Source organism: Vidua macroura, chromosome 3 (assembly GCF_024509145.1).
Source record: "Vidua macroura isolate BioBank_ID:100142 chromosome 3, ASM2450914v1, whole genome shotgun sequence".
NCBI classification, from domain to species: Eukaryota; Metazoa; Chordata; class Aves; order Passeriformes; family Viduidae; genus Vidua; species Vidua macroura.
Window position 1 is genome coordinate 100,942,157 of NC_071573.1, and position 19,492 is coordinate 100,961,648.

Genomic DNA, 19,492 nt, shown 5'->3' on the forward strand with positions numbered 1-19,492 from the left:
ACCTTTTTGTTTACCAGGATGTAATCCAGGACTATGCTGCTGATGCTGTTTGCATCAGACAACTCACAGAGAGTTGAGGGTTGGGATATTGCTCAGAAGATCTGGATCAGCTCAGTGATGGGAATGATAGAAACAGGACATTATTAAATGGTACAGTCTATAGAGGGAGTGTCCTTGGGGACTAGTAAGAAATTCTGATGTAATGTGGGAACTTACCACTGGGAAATAGCTGAGGAGAATTACTTCAGGTTTACACGAGTTAATGAAAATGTGCAATTAAAAAGTATAAATGGTATTGTAAAATTTAACAAAGATGCTCCAGTGTGATAGGCTAGGGCAAGATCAAGTGAGAACACTGGGACATAAATAGTTCAATTCCTCTGATTGGAGAAGAGGAACTGAAAATGGGAATTTGGCAGAGATAAAAGAACAAAGCAGCCTGTTTTATGTGAAGTAGCTTGAATAACTCAGTTTTCTAGATCCAGCAGAGAGGTGAATGAGAATATGGTGGTGTCTAAAGATACACCAAAAACATCAAGCAAGGAGTTTAAGAGCTGTACATTACAGAACAATGCTGGCAGAAGAGTATATGCGAGTAAACTGGCCACAAATAAGCACAGATGGGAAATAAGACTGTTTCTAGCTATTCACAATGTGGGGTTAGTACAACCTTCATCCAAGTAAAGGCAGCCAGAATATACCTACCTGCAGTGTATCAGTGCACTTTGAAAGGGCCATAAGATATGGTGTCCAGCACCACAAGGACTGGAGTCAGGAGCTCTCAATGTCATTTTCAGTTTTTATGTGGCTGCAGACTTAAGGGTTTGTAAGAAGCATAGGGTAGTCTGGATGAAGGTTATCAAACTATTTCATGATCAGTTAAAGACTTGGTGGAAGTTGCATTTTTGTTCAAGAACTGCCGTGAATGTCATAAAAATCAGCACAGTGTGGACATAACTAAACTGGTTGCTTTTCCTTGCTGAAAGAAAATAACCTGAAGGTTATTTCTTTGCGTGAACCATTAAATGTTATGTTTTAATCTGATGTAGAATATTTGTTTTGGATTCTTGAAAGAATGTCATAGCATGGATATACTTAGGATGAGGAAATCCTACTTTTGTCCAAGGGAACCTGAAGCAGAATTTTACTTTTTAGAAAGCTGTCCAAGGACTTGGTATCCATGAAGCAGGACAAAGGGGAAATTCTTCCTCACAATGAAGCTGCTGACCTGCACAAAGGCACCAAGTTTGTTGGGTCAGCGAGGGGGAGCATGAGAATCACAGCTTCCTACTCTGGGAACCAGCCTGCTCCTTTGGGAGGTGTGTCCCCATTCCTCGCAACTGGGACAAAAATCAAAGTGGTCACAGGAAAGTCTGAGCATAGTCCACCTCAATAGAGCCTCTGTTAAGGGGTCTCTGCTACCTAAGTAAATGCTCTGATCATTGAGCTGTTGGGTAATTGGGGACTTTCCTCCGACACAGTTTATCCCCTTTGGTTTTTTTCCAGCCAAAACTGTGCAGCAAATTTGAAGCAAATAGTTTAGACATGACTGAAACCACATTTTCCGGGGAATTAACTATTAAAATAAATAAATAAATCACCCAACTCTAACTATTACCTCTTTTAAAATCCATGATGCTTCTTTTCCACATAAATTGAAACTTTTTTTTTATTAGTAAATGTAATTAAAAGTAACAGTTTGACCCATCTACCCAACCAGGGCAGTAAATTGGGGCTCCTTACTTATGCTGTTCTGGAGTACACAAGCTGTTTTATAGCACTTACAACTAATGCTTATTTCTTTGCTTTACTCATGTTTTCCTTTTTTTGCAGCCCCTTTCATCCTATCAGTTCTGATAGCCGATCACTGTAGGAGAGGGAACTCTTCTCTATTACATTTTCATGCTTTTCTAGTCAACTAATTTAAACTAATAAAAAATCACTGTTTGCAGTGAGCCTTGTGCTAACTTGTTGATAGTTTAAATAGATTATGCCATTCCACTAGATACAAGCTAAACTATTGGAATCAAATAAAAGGATAGAACTAGATGTAGTTTTTAATAGTGTTAAAACCATTCAACCAGAACAAGGGGGGTTGGAATTAGATTATTGTCAAGGTCCTTTGTAACCGAAAGCATTCTATGAATCCATCATGACTGTATCATTTCTGGTCTGCTGTCTTGGACCTTATAGCACTCCAAGCATTGCATCTCATCTTTCCAACTGGTAGTGTTCAAATACTCTCCCTAGGCCATGGCAAGCAGCCCTCTGATGCCTCTGTTGCAGCATTTCTAAGGACTGTTGGTTGCCGTGTGCGATTTGCAGCTGGTCAGGAATGTGAAGTGGTGGTTTGCTTCAGAAGCTGTGGAAGGATGGTTGTAGACATCCCTCTAGTGGCCCTGCAGCTCTGGCATCCCCGGGCTCAGCAGGGGCAGATGTGCTCCTCTGTGCCGCTGGGTCCTCTGCGGGGCTGGGGAACTGTCTGACACACACAGATAAAAAATGGCAGATAATGTCTCCCTTTTTCCGTTTCACCAAAGTTTCCCTGGAAACTCTGCACCAGTTCAGGGTGTTTACAGTGTTTGTTTCACGCAAGCCTTGATACCTGAAGGCGGAACCCATTTCACTGGCCACTGTAAAAAACAGATGTGTTGGGAGGTAGTATGAGGAAAGGGTTAATCCTGTCTCTTAAGTCTTTTTTAAATGTCAATTTATTTAACCTAGAGTGAGAACAACTTTTTCATCATTGAAAAAAAAGGCAAGTTATACTTGAAGATTAATTAAATGTTTTGGATCTTCTTGCATTTTTAATACAAGACTGATAGAATATCAAAAGGGAAAAAAAACCAAAAAACACAAAGTATATGTAAAATAAACATAAGGAACACTTATTTGTATATCTGTACACTTCAGCTTCTTAACTGAAATTGTCAGTAAGATGCTAATTATGTTTATGTGTTTGGAACATTGAATTTATTTTGCTTTTTAATTTGTTAAAAGTCATGCAGCAGAAATGAGAGCCCTGGGATAGCATCTTTAAATTAGATAGTGAAGAGGTCTCCAGTACTGTCTTCGGTAAGGATGCTGTCCCAGGGCACCCACTGTGGTTACTTCATGGAGCACAGCAAGTCTGGGGATTGCCCTTGCTGGTGCTGGACAAGCATCCTGTGGAGGGTCCCAGGGAAGCTGGCATACTCTTAGGAGTCACTGCAGAGCAGAACTGATCAGAGTTTGCAAAAGAGACCAAGACAGTCCTCCCTTTTTGCAAATGGGCACAGCACAGAAGAATGGTTTGTTCCAGAGGCAGCAAGCTGCCATACAGCAGCAGGATGTGGTGTTGAAAGGAGATATAGGTTTATATGCAAGTAAAACTGTCCTTAAAGGACAGCCCACCCTGAGATTTTCTCTGTATGGAAACAGAAACGACATACGGCTGCGCGTTACACATCTCATCCTTCTGATAATGGTAGTTCTGTATCTCCGTAATTCATCTGTACTACCAGTATTACCATTGTGAATCCATTATTACTTTTAAATAAGAATTACCTATACAAAAATATCATAGTGCAAAAATTAAGTAAATTATACTTAGAGCTGAACTCAGGCCCATTTCAAATCCATCATCTGCTGTCAATAAAACCATGGCAGAATGAGTATTTCTAGTTGAACCTCGATTTTGTTATATGGATTGGAAGCAATTGACTGAACATACACCACCAGCCTGATCAGGATACTCCATGTGTCAATATAAGAGATGGACAATTGGCATAAAGTCAGGAGAGAGAACATAAATGCCTGAGAAGTTTTTAGGCGAAATCTATCTAAACAATTGCTGTTATCGTGTTTTCATTTCCACGCAACTGATCCTCAGAGACACATACATAGATTACAGACAGCAATATCTGGACAACTGTCCAATCCCTCTTTCCAAGCAGTTTATACTTTCTCCATGTATAAAGGAACAGAATTTTACAGATTGGGAATAAAACATATATTGATTGGAAAATACTTGTTTTAAAGAGTCTAGTCATCATCTAGAGTCACAAATTTAAAGCCTTTTTGAAAGAAGTAAGATTCCTGAGCTTCAACCTGCAGTAAATTTTTAATACAGTCTAGAGTATTTCAGACCAGGAGAAACACATAATTAATCAATAAATACACGCTAATCCACATTTGCCTCTTCTGCTGCTCAGTGGCCCAGGGTTGTCAATATTTTTTGAGTCAAAACTACTAATCTCTGCATGGACACTGACAATGTGTCAATTTTGGCAATTTGAAAGACTAGCATTTGTTTCTATCCCAAAGATAGAAAGCATTTGTTTATTCAGATCTTTAAGATAAATCTGCAATTAAGTCTTTTTTATCTCAAAAGAAAGGCAATGCTAATGCTTTCACAGTGTTTTGCTTTTACTTTGCTTTATTTTAACCTCTAATCACAGGAGGAATTAATCCTATATCTCTGCATTTCCCTCATTAATATTCTTCCAGGATAGGATAATATTCCATAATTTTAAATGTGTTTGTTTTCTCTTCAGCTGAATAAATACAGAAATCACCTCCAGTAGCTTCTTGTCAGCCTGAAGACAATGTCACACATTGCTGGGCAGTTAAGGTTGAAGCTGTTTCTAAAACCAGGGAGATTTTTTAAATGAGAAATTATTTCTCACACAAATTATTACTGGCACTGATGGTGAGAACATTGCTTGGTAAAAAGGTTCTTTGACCATCTGCGGGGAGTAGCATTATCAAGTAAAACACAGTTCTCAGCTCCTGACTGAATTCTGTGCAACCTGCTTTAGTGTATAGGATGGAGGCACTGTGTGGATATTGTCATGGTTTTGTAGGTGTTTTAGGGATTGTGAAAAGATCACAACTAACTTCTGGGAAGCTTGATTTTATCCTTGAATGCCCAGCTAGCAGCAGAGTGTCTGGTATTGGCCAGGAGAGCTCCAAGGGTCTCACTTTGGGCTAGTGTGTACAGGGCCACAAGAGTTGGCTTTAGTCACAGTAATTTTCCATCCTGGCCACAAGTCAGGTTGGTAACTTTCTTTGAAAGTTTGATAACAAAAATTTTATTCCACTTAGGTTGTTGTTCAGGCAACAAAAATAAATTTCCAAGGCTGTTCATTAAAACACAGGAGCTTGTTAGACAGCAAAAGTTCCTGGGAGAAGAGTGTTTCTGATAAGCTCATGAGAAGCTCAGCCAGCTGCTGTTTGTAAAGGCTGAGGCCTAATGAATATTTCTGAGATCACAGAGTGGCTGGGGTGGGGGGAATGCACCCCCCACAGTGGCCTAATAGAAGTCAATAAAAGAGTTGCAATGTGCTGAGCTTGGATCTTCGAATTTGCCATTACAGCTTCTAGGATTGTCTTCTATAACCCCATCCCTTAATCTAGAGTCAATTTGAAACGTCACCTCATTCATGGATCACATGGTGAGGAACTTCCATCACCCCATGTCCACATGGTGGGTGTCTGGAGAGCGCAGCTCCAGGCCCTCAGATCACCCACTGTCTGCCTGCAGGGCCTGGCAGGGAAGGAAGGAACCAGGCTGCCCTTTCTCTGCAAACACAATTAAATTTCCTTCGAAACACAGATTGTGCTTTTCTACAAACGAGTACCCCAGTCCTCCGTAAACATCTACAAACAGTGAGGAGCCTCGTCTAGATTTATATAACCTACACAACCTAGTGTAGTTTATAGATTTTAACCTCATTGCACTTCTCACAAGTTACCCCAAGCAGATCCAGAAGTGGAACCAAAAATAGCAGATTTGTGCTCCTGCTAAACCCTTCAGCAGTTACTGAGGTCCCAGCAGGGTGCCAGGGCCATGGAACACAAGGGTTCAGAGTTTGCAGCCAGCCCCAGCACACTGGGAGCAGCTCATGGCCTGGCCAGCAGGTGAACCTTGCCACTGACAAGGACAAGCTAAAGTGACTTTTGAAATCAGTGTTTAATTATGCTTATAAATGAGTCTCTCCACACACACCAAAAAGATTATTCAAAATGAAGAAAATTGCTTTCAAATGCTTTCCAACAGATAATAATTTGCAGGAATCTTCACTCTTTAAAAATCACATTATTTAAAACTGTAGTTCACATCTGAAAACTCTGACAAGTGACTTCCCACACCAAATAAGGGCTGAACTGGCAACGTGCAGTGCTTTTTCCAGTAGAATCAGCAAAACCAGGAATTTAATAATTATCGATCCTGGTTGTTGCTATTGCTGATTAATGCATTTAGATGCTTAGCCATTCTTATTGAAGGGAAAGCAGAAAGCATACTAGAAACTTTTAATTTATTAGAGTCCTCAAATAGCCAAGAGAGCTTGTTACACATACAAATGTACTGAAAATGCACAGATATAGACTCAGCAAAAAAAAAAAAAATCTCTCAAAAGAAAAAAAAAATCAAGCACTATTATAAAAATTCAGAGTAAGGTCCTGTCACATTTACAAGTGACCTTGTAACTTGTGTGTAAGTTCAGCATCACTCAGGAATTTTTCAAGTCCAAGTTGAATATTTTCAGCTAGTTAGTGCACTGAGCTTATACAGTACATTGTTTTCCAGCATCACCAATGGGTAATACTGTACATAACTAAGTAGTAAAAGCAGTGGTTTAATTTTCCAAAGTCCATTCGTTCCACTGAAAGTGCACCATTAAAACCACAGATGTATTTAATAAAATATTAACAGTATAATTGTCATATTACAGCTTCTTCCATATCACTGTGACAATTGTGTGGCTAAAAACATTAATTATACTGCTGAAAAACCTGTACAAATGAGTGAGGAAAAACAATCACTAGAAATTTGTTCAAAATTAAAAATCCTAATGTTTCATTTCAATGAATTGTTCCACTGTTGATGACAGACTTCCTTAGCATTTTATGCTCATCGCGTCAGCTGTGCCACATTATTTGTACTGTAGAACATAGAGCATTTAAATTCACTTCATCTGTCTAAAATAGCTGTAGAGTTGCTGGCTAGAATATGTAGAGGTTAATTAGCTTTGATGTTCTCACTTGTGAGTGCATGTATAGTTGTCAATACTGCGTGACTCATGGACTTGGACTTCCCATTTAAAACCAAACCTGCCAACCCACCTCACCCCTACAGAAACCATATTGGGATGAAGTGAGCACAGCATTTGTACAGTGACAGTTCACTCCTTTAGAAGTTCCAGTATACAAATCTGACAGCTTTATGGATATGAAAGATGGCTAATACAGACATAGTCCTAAAGTATTTCATGTATTTTTGCAAGCTGAGCCACAAAGACATCACGATACTCAACTAAAGCTCTGCTGTATGTAAACTCCAGAAACTGGAAGGGACCAATTTAAGTAGTTATCATTCATTCTTCTGAAAATTGCTACAGTACTGTGGCATCAAAAGCTCCATATCTAAGTGAATCACAAAATCTGACATCAAGTGTTATCTGACAGCACCATGTAAAACAGATTTTAAATTTATACATAATTTAAAATATTTTTAGTTCCCAAGTGAATTGCAGCAAATGCAACCCAACATGTTTCATTAGACTTATTTCATATTTTTGTAAGCTTATTTTATTTCTTTGCTGTACAGAGGCAGAAATGCAAACCATCTCAATAAATGTACATCAGTAACTACCTAGAAATGATACAAGTATATACACAGAGCCCAAACATTTCACTTCAGTGTTGATACCATAGTTCATGTAGAGCTGGATGCAAACAGCACCTACACAGTGTAAGGCATAACTCTCAGGATATTTACATCTTGTTCTTTATAGCAAAGGCTTCCAATACACCAGTTCTTTGTTACACTTATATTTGACAATCCTGCTTAGTAGTGCAGCCTCAGAACAGAAAAGTACATTTCCTCATTTTACACATTCTCACACAGATTGTGGACCCTTCCAGAAATTGTTCTCCAACCTTATTTTTTGGAAGTAATTATTATCTATATTTTCTGTCAATTAAAATTATAAGGTAAAAATACTGTTTTCCCAAAGCTCTGTAGGCCACATGCAATTAAGAAAACAAAACTCCTAAACGCAACTCCAGAAACAAGCCTTTTTACTTGGGAACATTAGCAATCCTGTGAAAGCACTCAACCAATCCACTGCTGGGTTTTTAAAACACTTTGTAACCTGAAATGTTCCAAAGTTTGTAGATCCAAGCAGTTTGGAAAAGTCCTATAACACAGATATTTACATTCTATATTAGATTTTTGTGTTGTAATTAATCTGGCATCTCAAATGTTTTTTTCTCTTCCATCGGAGATCTCGCTTGAAAAGGAAAGAAAAAAGGAATATGATTACTCTAATTGTATAAAATACAATTCTGAGTTATTCCACAAGGGAAATGAATTTTTAAAATGCCTAGGATGAAAAAGTCAACTCTTCCCTTCACCTATAAAGCAGCACTTCTAAAGATGATTTCTTTCTTTTTGTTCTGAGCTACTGCAATTCCTGCCACATTTATTTTTAAGCCAAAACATCCTGCAGCACTAGGGTTCTTCAGAATCTCTATTCCATCCAATCTTGTTTTAGGAGATTAAAATATTACGTCCCCTCTTCTGTCTGCCTTCCCTTAGGGCAGAAATGAACAGCAGCACAGTCTCGTTTACAGCAGCATCATAACTCTCATGGCAACAATCTCAGCTGAGCAGACTCTGTAGCTCAGCAGCTGAGAGCTGACACACGCTGCTCCATCCACGGAGCGCAGCTCCGACAGGAAACCAGCAAAGAGCAAAGGAAGGAAAAGGCCGGGAACAAGAGCGCCTTGCTCTGTGTGCACGTGCCTGACTCTCTGACCTCCTGTTGCTGTGAGGTAGCACAACAGCACAGACTTCTCTTCCAGGCGTTTCCTAAACTCCCACACATCTTAGCCCACAATCTATGCACAGAAATTTACACTTGTTCAACAGTACAGCTTACAACTTTATCAGGATAATCTTAAACAAACAAAAAATACATGTGGATAAAAATATAAAAGGAGGCTGTTACCTTCATCAGGATAAAATTATGTCTCAGTTTCACTAGTGACAGTATCCATATCTTCACAAGTTTTGGCACCTGGATTTTCTTTTTCCACCTCACATAGATACACGTCAATGGGTCCTTTTGTGCTCTTCACATGTACTTCTATGTGATCCTATAAAACAGCAACTTGTATATAATTGAAAGAATAAATCTTATACATTCTTTATTTTTGCATGTATTTTAAAGACAATAGATTAAGAACAGAACAAATACAGAAATGATGTAACTATTTAAAATTGTGTTACTGCTTCCACATAAATTATGACTATTACATACATGTGCAGGATAATTATTTTGCAGAATTAAGCTAACAAGCTTTCATTTTTGATGAATGTGCATTTAAGTATTTGTTTAGTCTTTCTACTGACCTTCAGATATATGACCAAGACTTAAGTATATGTTTACGAAGAGTAACAGTATTTAAAAACTTGACAAAACAGTGCCATGAAACAGACAACAAACTGGAGCACATAGCTTTAACAAAATAGTAAAGCTTATTGCTTCTACTGCTTTCCTTCAGCAGACATCACATTGCCAGACACAGAGCAAATAAATCTTAATGAACAATGGAGAAAATATTCGGTTCTAATGTACAACTTTTTTAATTCTACCTTTCTATTGCTTCAGGAGGCATTTGGAATTATATCTTTTTCATCTCCACTGCATGAGAGACAGCTCCTTTGATCAGGGAAACTACTGGAGACCTATGCAGTAGATCTAACTCTGGTTCTACTGATTCATTTCCTTTTCCTAAGATATCCCCAGATATGTATCCACACAGCAAGGCAACTTCAATGACTATGCAACTGGGAAGATTATCAAAAATGCTCATGCAAAAAAGAAAATGGAATTAAAGTTCTGTTTGTTATCTTAGGCTGTCTTCCAGGATTTGTCCTCTCAGAGCACTACCAACAGTGGGTTCCCAGTACACAGGTCCCACTATGCAGCTGCAGCCCTGCTGGGTGCAGGGGGCAAAGGTCTGGCTCCTGTGTGAGACAAGAATGGAGCCTGTGTATTGCACCGTGGGGCACAGCCCCACTCCTTGAAAAATCCCTCTAGATATGACCTACCAGAGTGACAAAATGTTTTCTTTTTCCAACCATACTGTACATTGCATGCTTTATTACAACTGTTCCATTCTCTCTAACAAAACCAGGTAACTAAAGCTCAGATACATTTATGGCTTAGTAATTTAGGCAAAAAGAAAAATACAGCAAGTAAGCTTCCAAGACTATTATCCCTGCAGCACTGTTCAGTGGAACACAAGAACATTTAACTACATTAACATTTAACATTTATCTGTATGACAGAGAAACTAGAAGTCAATTACTGACTGCTGCTGCAAAAAATCAAATTTAAAACCTTTTGTTCCTTTAGGAGAAATGTATAAAACTTACATCTTTAGGAACTGGTATTTGCAAATTGGTTTCCTCTGGAGCTTTGATTGCAATCACAATCTGTTCCTGAAATGCCTGAATCCTTCGGATATCTTGGTACGTCACATAAGCTAGTGTATACATTAGTCAAGGATTATGTAAAGTAATTTGTTCATGGGCAGAAGCAAGAGTGTGATGTCAAGATATGTTGAGGCAGAATACCAATTTCAGAAAATTGATCAACAATTCAGCAGAGGTTAATATTAGCTTTGTAAAATGAAGTATCAGCTAATGGTAGAAAAATACTTTTTCTGTATTTCCAGGAAGGAAAAAAAGCTTTTAAAAATATATTCAATATTATAAAAAAAACTGAATAGTCTTCACAGATGTTGTCCTAAGTCTACAAAGCAGAACGAATACTGTTCTTCAGGAATTACATTCTGTTTTCTAATAACATGGAAATAATTTCCTGAGACACTGTAGAATTATTTTCTTAACCAGTAAGGTGTAAAGAATATGAGCACATTTCATTTGCGCACACATCTTAACCTGCCAAACAAGGGAGCTAAGTAATATTTTATTGTAACCCAAAGCCAAAATTCAATCTTTATGCTATATATTAAAATTAATCTCTTTTCTATTGTCAAAACCCATTTGAAAGTCAGAACTGCACTGGAATCTCTTTTAACAGAGAAGAGTATTAGGACATAACCAACATACCATTTTATCTCCTTGGTGACAGGCCACTGGGACTCCATTCTGAGTCCTCTTTGTCATCTCACTAAGCAGTTTGAGCTCAATGGTAGGTCAAAACCTGCCCCTGAGATGACTCAAATGGAGAGAACAGGGTGATGGTCAGGGTGCTAAGACTATTGCCTCACTTCATTCTTCTGCAGTGGAAAGGTCACACAAGCAGCACTCCTCTGAGGACAGGCTAGACTGTCCATGATATTGCAAAGCAGGGCACATGACTGGCATTCTCAAATGCAAAATAATCAGAAAGTTTGCTATTATAAAACTCATTACCAAGCAGGACTGCATACCTGTGGTATCAGCCTACACCTTACTAGATATGCGAGTATGTGCAACCAAAATAATGTGTTAAAATAATGCAGGAGTTGAAAGGATATTTAGCATTTTCTTTGTCATCTGTTAGTTCAAATATCTGATGAGCACAAGTCTTGATTAATTCATCCAGCGCTTCTTCCATGACTGATAAGTCATTAAGTTCATCTCTAAGGTTTTGCTGCTCTTGTGCTTTTCCAATAAGTTGGTCAAGATCGTTACCTCTGGAAGAATATGAAAATTGTCTAGCTTGTTTGTATAAATAAAAGCCTGTTTATTAAACATCAAGTATACTAACAGCAAACAGTAAGGAAGTCTGGCATGCTTTATTCTGCTGAAATATGCTTCCATGTACTTCTGCACTTGATACTTGTTAACATATTAGGTAATTCACATAGCATAAGGAAGGATACAGAACTTAAAATATTATACAGGAGAAGTAACTTAATATGCTTAAAGATACTCTTAAAGTTATAAACATTGCTCAACACTGTTGGGATTTACTGTTTCAGAAACTAGAAGCTTCAAAGTCAACTCACATCCACTGGATATGATTCTTAGATCTTTTCTGAATCAAGTCGATGCCATCCAACACATTGGTGATGTCATACACTCTTCGTTTTCGTACTCCAAGTGTTGTTGCTACTTCATTTAAATCAAGGACACCGTCTGGAGCTTTTCTGAGAAGAGCCATAAATCTTCGTGTCAAAAGCACCAAGGATGCATCAAATCGAGGCCTTTTGACTTCCGCAGTTTCTGTAAAGTTTTGGCAGAATATTTAGGGTAAGCTACTACATAAGCATGAAGTAAAAAAAGTGAGAGTGATGAAGTAACAATGAAGGTAAAAGTCTGGAAGCAGTGCAGTTTTTAATGCTTACATTGCAATGGCATCATAAAAAGCCTATTAACTACACAAACCTTCATTTGTTTGCAATGATTTTATCTAAATAGCAAGCATGCATTTTTGTGCTTTCAGCATTCATGTGCTTTCAACTCCATACTGCTAGTATGGATATAAATAACTGAGTAACTGTATGTTCTACAGGACGTGGGATTGGATTACTGAACAATTACTGAAACCCTTGGTTAACTATGAACAGTGCTGAGGTGCTGCCAGAGAAATACAGCTCTATCTCTGCTGCATGACACTATTAGAGTATTTTTTCACATCTTTTTGGTCCAGTTTAACCAGCAGACCTCGCAAGTAACCATTAGGCATGGTTCAGGAGTCATCTTGGCTTCAGGACTGTTTCAGCCTGGAGAGGACCAATCTGTTCTGGAACTGAAGAACTTACTATGTAGACAAACTGTTTGCACTATTTGGTTTCAGGGCAAAAGAACTGGTCATTCCATTGTTTGATTTACTAATACAACAAAGATCTACAGCTACCCTGACACCCTGGTTTAAGAAATCACTGTGCTATGTGTATCCATTACCACCATATTTGCAGAAACAGCAGAAATCACTGATTAATAACTTGAGATTGTTATTTATGTATGCAAAAAGCACAAAAAAAGCACCTACTTCTGAGGCACAAAAAGTCATGGTATGCACACACTCATTTGATGCCAGCCAATAAAAGATTGTCAAATTCTCCTGTTACTTATCTTTTCTCCTGTAAAGCAAACCAGGTATTTCATCTGATCAACCTGTGTCCCTGGGCAATATTCCAGTCTAATGCTTCAAGAAAAGGTGAGTGTGTAAACAAAGTACTCTAGACACTTTTACTTCAACCATCAGTATTTTTCCTAAGAATAATGAGATACGCACTTTTACTCATAACGTATCACACCCATTCCATGGCTACAAGTTTGTGCACTCCTTAACACAAAGGGACAGGTTCAACAACTCAGTTTTGGACTGTGTTACTGTGAAATGTGTGAAACAACTCAGCTGGTGAGAAAATAAACAAAAAAAACCCCAACAACCCAGAAATTCACTCAAGTTTATTTCCACATTTATTAACACCAGTTGAAATGCACTGGTTGCTAGTATGTTATTCCACTTTTCTCTGACTCACTTTTCCTGTGTACTATTTTCTATATAGCAGTGGGAAGGTATACTTGCAACAGATCTGAAAAGGAAAAACTATAAAGAATATATTGCTTCACATCTGTCATTTCAGTCAGTGTTCAGCATTTTTCCTGCTCTTCTGATATTAAATACTATTTTTCATTTGTCTACAGCATTGTACTCACATTGTAGAAAGACACAACATACTGCAAGATTAATTTTCACACATTACACATAGCAACTTACTTTTCACAAGCTGTGTGTCCTTGTGCACATTCAAGTTGACCATTGATGCCTGAGGAAATAAAAAGGGAAAAAAACAACTGTCTTAAAATGCTATCGACAGGGGGAGCTTCTTCAGAAGAAATCATCAAATCTACTTTAGAGGTTACAGCCATCACAGCTCTGACAACTCAATGGCTATTACTGTAAAGATGTGTCACTAGATAGAAGGAATACATGCTCTTTAATTCCTGCCAGAATTTTCAGCCCTTAATCTCAGCACAACTCACTTTTTTCAAAAACAGGAAACACCATTGAACTTGCTGATGCTCAGGCAAGCTGCAACCTCTCTTGCTTCTTTTGTTTCAATTCATGGTCATTTCCTTTCAGTCACCCATCGTGTACAACTGTGAAATATCTGGTAACCTTTTAAAGTTCTTAACTTGCTTGCAAGTATGGAATGAAACTTGTCAGGGGAAGTTTGAGTTAGGTATTAGGAAAACTGTTTTTCACCCAAGTGGTGATTGGGCACTGGAACAGGCTCCTCAAGGAAGCAGTCACAGCACCAAGCCTGCCAGAGTTCAAGAAGCTCTTGGATAATGCTCTCAGGAACATGAGAGCATTTTGGGATTGTCCTGTGCTGGGGTAGGAGTTGGACTTGACGATCTTTATGGGTCCTTTCCAACTCAGGCAATGTTATGATTTTACTGCAGGGCTGTTGTGGCTTAACAAGTTCTCTCAACAAGGAGTTTATTAATAGCCTTCCTGTACTAGTGAGCCTAGATCAGGAACAGCATTCCAAGGGCAATCTAATATACTTTCAAGTAAAGAAAAATAATAATTTCCCTCAATTTACTGTTCTTCTGCTAAGAGCCTCATATGCCTTAATGTCAGGACAAAATGCAGGTGCACATTTAGCCCACCATCCATGAGGAAGCCCAGGTCCTTTCAACAGGATGGTCCCCAGCCTGTACCACTGCAGGGTAAAGGTAAGGCTTTAACACTTGATTTTCAACTTCCCAGGTTCATGAGGTGTTAGATGACTCCTTCCTCCAGCCCATAAACCTCACATCCTCCACCTGACAACAGGACAGACCCTGCCAGGCATCCACCAAAGCTGGTCTATCATTCCCCTCTACAAGTGGTCAGGGGGGAGATATAACAAGAAGTTTGTGAGTTGAGCTAAGGACCAGAAGAAATCACTCCCCAAATACCATCATGGGCAAAACAGACTCAACTTGGGAATATTAATTAAATTTATTACCAATAAAATCAGAGCAGAATAATGAGAAATAAAACACATCTTAAGAAAACACCTTCCCCCCACCCCTCCCACCTTCCCAAGCTCCACCTCCTCCACACCAGCAACGCAGGGAGATGGGAATGGGGGTTATGTCAGTTAATCAAATGTTGTCCCTGCTGCTGCTCAGGGTGGAGAGTCCTTCGTCTACTTCCCACAGAAGAAACCCTCCATGAAGTTCTGCAATATAAGTCCATCCCACAGCAACAGTTCACCAACTGCTTCAATGTCCATCAGCTTTCCTCAGGGCACAGTCCTTCAGGCACAGCCTGCTCCAGTGTGGGTCAAGGGTCACAAGTCCTACCAGAAAGCCTGCTCCAGCATGGATCCACTCTCCATGGATCCACAGGTCCCTGCTAGGAACTTGCTCCAGCATGGGCTTCCCACAAGTTCACAGCCTCCCTTCAGGCACCTGCTCCAGCCTGGGTCTCTTCCATAGGCTGCACATGGATCTCTGCATCCCCATGGTCCTCCATGGGCTGCAGCTGCTTCATCATGGGCTGCACCACAGGCTGCAGGGAGGCTCTGCTCTGGCACCGGGAGCACCTCCACCTCCTCTTTCTCCACTCACCTTGGTGTCTGCAGAGTTGTTCCTCTCACACACTCTCACTCCACTCTTCTCTGGCTGTAATTACAACTGTATGATAACTTCCCCCCCCCCCCCCCCCCCCTTCTTAAATATGTTATCACTGAGGCACTGCTACTATCTCTGATTAACTCTGCCTTGGCCAGTGACAGATCCATCCTGGAGCTGCCTGGCATTAGCTCTGCAGGACATGAGGGAAACTTCTGGCAGCTTCTCACAGAAGCCACCCTGCAGCCCCCACCTGCTATCAAAACCTGACCACAAAAACCCAATTCAGGGTATACAAGCCAAAGGTTTCCTTTATTTAGGGTCCCTGTTCCAGCTGTTGTTGATTAAGTTATTTTAAAGATCCAAATGTCTAAGACTCTGCTATGGGAAACCTGGGGTCACTCTGGTGAGGGGACCTTGTCTGTGCGAGTGTGGGGGTGCTGCTGCAAAGGGGCATTGGTCCCAGCTCAGGTGGTGTGAGAGTGACTGACAAGAGTGGCTCCTGAATGGTCCGACAAGGAAATTTCTTCAATATTGTGACCTTTGACATTCCTTGCTAGTTCCAACACAACTATTTTGGCTTTCCAAGCATCATATCTGTATGTCCAGGCACTTTTTATCCTTGTTCTTTAGTCTGTCCTGTTCTTTTTGCCAAGAGTGTCACGATGAAACATGGTTCTCCTTACTGATCTCCATCTCTTCAGATCCTCCAGCTTCCAAAGCTGCCTTCCCAAAAATCTCAACCTACCTCTTGGCAGAACAAGCTGGAGTCTTGAAGACTGAATAAGCTGGAATCCAGGTTCTGAACTTTACTACTAGCCTTCCTTACTAGTAGGCTGAAGGTCTTGAATATCCCACTGTTAAGAAAACTTCCCAGTCTGACCATTCATGAGACTCCCCGTAAGTCTCATGCTGTCACTGCTGGGACTGAAGCCCCTTCATGGTGGACTGCCTCAGTGAGCTATTGGGAAGCCCACCTGACTCCCTACACACCACACTCATGCAGTCAGGCCATGTTTCCTCACTGGTTCAACCCCAGGTTTCCCACTGCAGAATCTCAGATGTCTCTCCATAAAGCAATTTATTCACAGTACAGCAATACAGAAACAGCCCGAGCTGGTACCTCCAAAGAGAGACACACAGCAAAGGAACCTCTAAGGCTTTATACCCTCATAGTCCACTCAGGTAAATCTTGCTCTTCACCCTGAGTCCTCTGCTCCTGCAGTGTCTCCCCATGTGTCTCTCTTCATCCACCTTAGCAGTGCCACCATCTCTGTCCCCTTTTATTATCCCAAGGGTTGGGCAGTTCATGGCCTCTTGTCCAGGGATCCCACCAATCTGCTGCCTGCACTAAATGTAATTCACACCCACTATTCCATGGCCATCACAGGCAAGGCTGTTAATGATTACCACATCTTTGACCTCCCTGTTTATAAGAAGCTGATTCAGGAAAGTATCACCCATTGTACACTCATCTAAGTATCTACACAAAGCAGCTGTGCCAAACACCATTTGCTTTTTACAGTCATCACTTCAATTGCCCACCTAAAAACTTACATGAACTCTTTCATGGCTTTAATACTACCAAGTAACCTTTAGTTCAATTGACACTATTAATTAAAAAAAAAAATAAAATATTTAAAATATTTCACAAAATTAAAAGTATGCACCATCAGGATTAACTAAAACCATGTAACATTTTTTAGAAAGTTTTATAAAATAGGCTTTTTTGCTAGCTACTTCATAGCATTGCTAAAGGCAATGGTGGCAGCTGCACGTAAGATGATCTCAGACATTAAGAGGAGAAAACACATTTTAGTCCCCTTTTCTCATACCTGGCTACAACATCTTTAGCTCGATTAAGAGGCTATAGGTAACAGGGGCAAGAAAAACCATCCTTTTGCATTCTAGCACCTTTCCCGGGAAGCCCATCACAATGTCACGAGGGAGGGAAGCACCCCAACGCTCCATTCGGGTACCACGCTGCCGGGCCCACCGCATCTTTCCCGCCCAGAGACGTAGGACGGGCTTTCGGCCGCCTCCTCACAAGCTCCCGCAGGAGCGCAGCTGCAGCGCCGTCCCACCCTCTCCCCATCCACAGGCAGCGCCTCCCGCCACGTACCTCACTCTCACGCAGCGTGTCCGGCTGCAGGGGCTTCAGGCGCTCCCATTCGTCGGGGCTGGCCATGTCCGCCCTGCCCCTCCTCCCTGCCCCGCGGCGAGGCGCTGGAGAGGGAGAGCGCACAGACGGCCTCACACCGACGCTCCGAAGCGCGGCCGGGCGCGGGGCGCCGCGGGGCGGCTCCGACCCTCATCGCTGCCCGTCATGGGCGCGGCTCCCGCCTGAGGCGGCCGCTGGGGCGGAAACGGGCGGCACCCGCGCACGCGCCCTCCCCTCCGCGGCCGGGGCGCGCGCGGCGCCACCGCCTTCTCCCTCTGTTACCCATCGGCCCCCGCGGCGCCTTCCCGCCCTGCCCGGCTCCTCCCGGCTTCTCCCGCCCGCCCGGGACAGCCCCCGCCTCACCGAGCGCCGGCCGGAAGGCGCCGAATCAGCTCCTTTCCTCCCCTCCCATCAGCCTGCCAGACCGGCGGAGGAAACGATCCCCTCAATCCCTGTCCTCGCCTTTGCGACAGCGGGAGCGACACTGAGCACTGCAGCAGCCAACGTGGGTTAAGGAAGGAGTCACAGAATATGTTGAGTTCGAAGGGACCCACATGGATCGTTGAGTCCAGCTTCTGGCCCTGCACAGAACACTTCAAGAGTCACCGTGTGCCTGAGAATGCTGTCCAAGTGCTTCTTGAGCTCTGGCAGGCTGGTGCTGTGACCCCTTTCCTGAGGAGCTTGTTCCAGGGCCCAACCACTGGGTAAAGAACCATTTTCTAATATCCAACCCAAACCTTCTCTGGCACAACTTCCAGTAATTCCATTAGGTCCTGTCCCTCGTCACCAAAGAGAAGTGTCGGCCCCTCCTCCTCCCCTCACAAGGAAGTTGTAACTGCAATGAGGCCTCCCCTCAGTCTCCTCCAGGCTGAATAAGCCAGGTGACCTCAGGCACTCCTCATACGGCTTCCCCTCAAGGAGGGTTCTCACTGGTCACCGCGAGGAGGGAGATTTCTCTTTCCTCCAGGTGACAGCAAGAGTTAGGAGAGAGCATTCTGGCTGAGCATTGCCATGCAAGTATGTGTGAGAGTAATTAGTATTGACTCCCTGCCAAATTACTTGGTTTTGTCAATACTTGCTAGCATGAGGCAGCCAAAGCTATGTGTGTCACTCATAGGGGAGACATGGATAAAATGACCATGTCAGGTATAAGTTAATTACAAGAGGTTTGTGAGTGAAGGGCAAGGTATGTTCCTCTAGGGCCAGACAGGAGCCATCAAATGTGGCATGTCCAAACTAATCCTGTACATTTACCTTGCAGCAACATCCTTTCCCAAGCCCTTTCCTCCATACTTCCAATAATGTTTTACAAGCACTGACACCTTGTTATTTGCCAGCCTCAGCAGTAGTCTCAAAATTTACAATTGCATAGATAACTTCCATTTGTCAAAAACATTTCTTCTAAACACAGATCCTTGTTAGGTATCCCATTTGTTGCTTAATTGCTCTTTATGGCAATTAACTCTCTTCTACAGCAGGTAAGTCTGTCATGGAGTTCTTTTGCTTTAAGAATTATGAACTAGTTTGCTTCTCCCACCCACATTTCAGGTGAAATTTCTAGTCCTGATTTCATCAGACATGTAAAACGGCTAGTCTGGTATGAGGAATTCAAAGCCATGAAGAACTTTATTCATATTCTAATGTGTCAGACCAAACAAGTCATACTCTATCATCTTGAATAAATACTGAATTAATTTTCATTTACTGTGTATTTCATAGCCCTTCCAGTTAGACAGTCCTTTAGAGTA

At 41.3% G+C, this 19,492-nt stretch overlaps 1 protein-coding gene across 1 annotated transcript; it reads right to left on the reverse strand.

The window, feature by feature from the left end:
* Positions 1–6,282: 6,282 nt before the first annotated feature.
* E2F6 (E2F transcription factor 6) lies at positions 6,283–17,971 on the reverse strand. The gene is made up of 7 exons (XM_053973860.1): positions 17,706–17,971; positions 13,734–13,782; positions 12,013–12,229; positions 11,539–11,697; positions 10,430–10,542; positions 8,997–9,144; positions 6,283–8,276 (listed from the first exon to the last, which is right to left on the reverse strand). Exons 1-5 carry the CDS (start codon positions 17,769–17,771, stop codon positions 10,434–10,436), a joined length of 600 nt encoding a protein of 199 aa, XP_053829835.1. The 5' UTR covers positions 17,772–17,971; the 3' UTR covers positions 6,283–8,276; positions 8,997–9,144; positions 10,430–10,433.
* Positions 17,972–19,492: the final 1,521 nt, after the last annotated feature.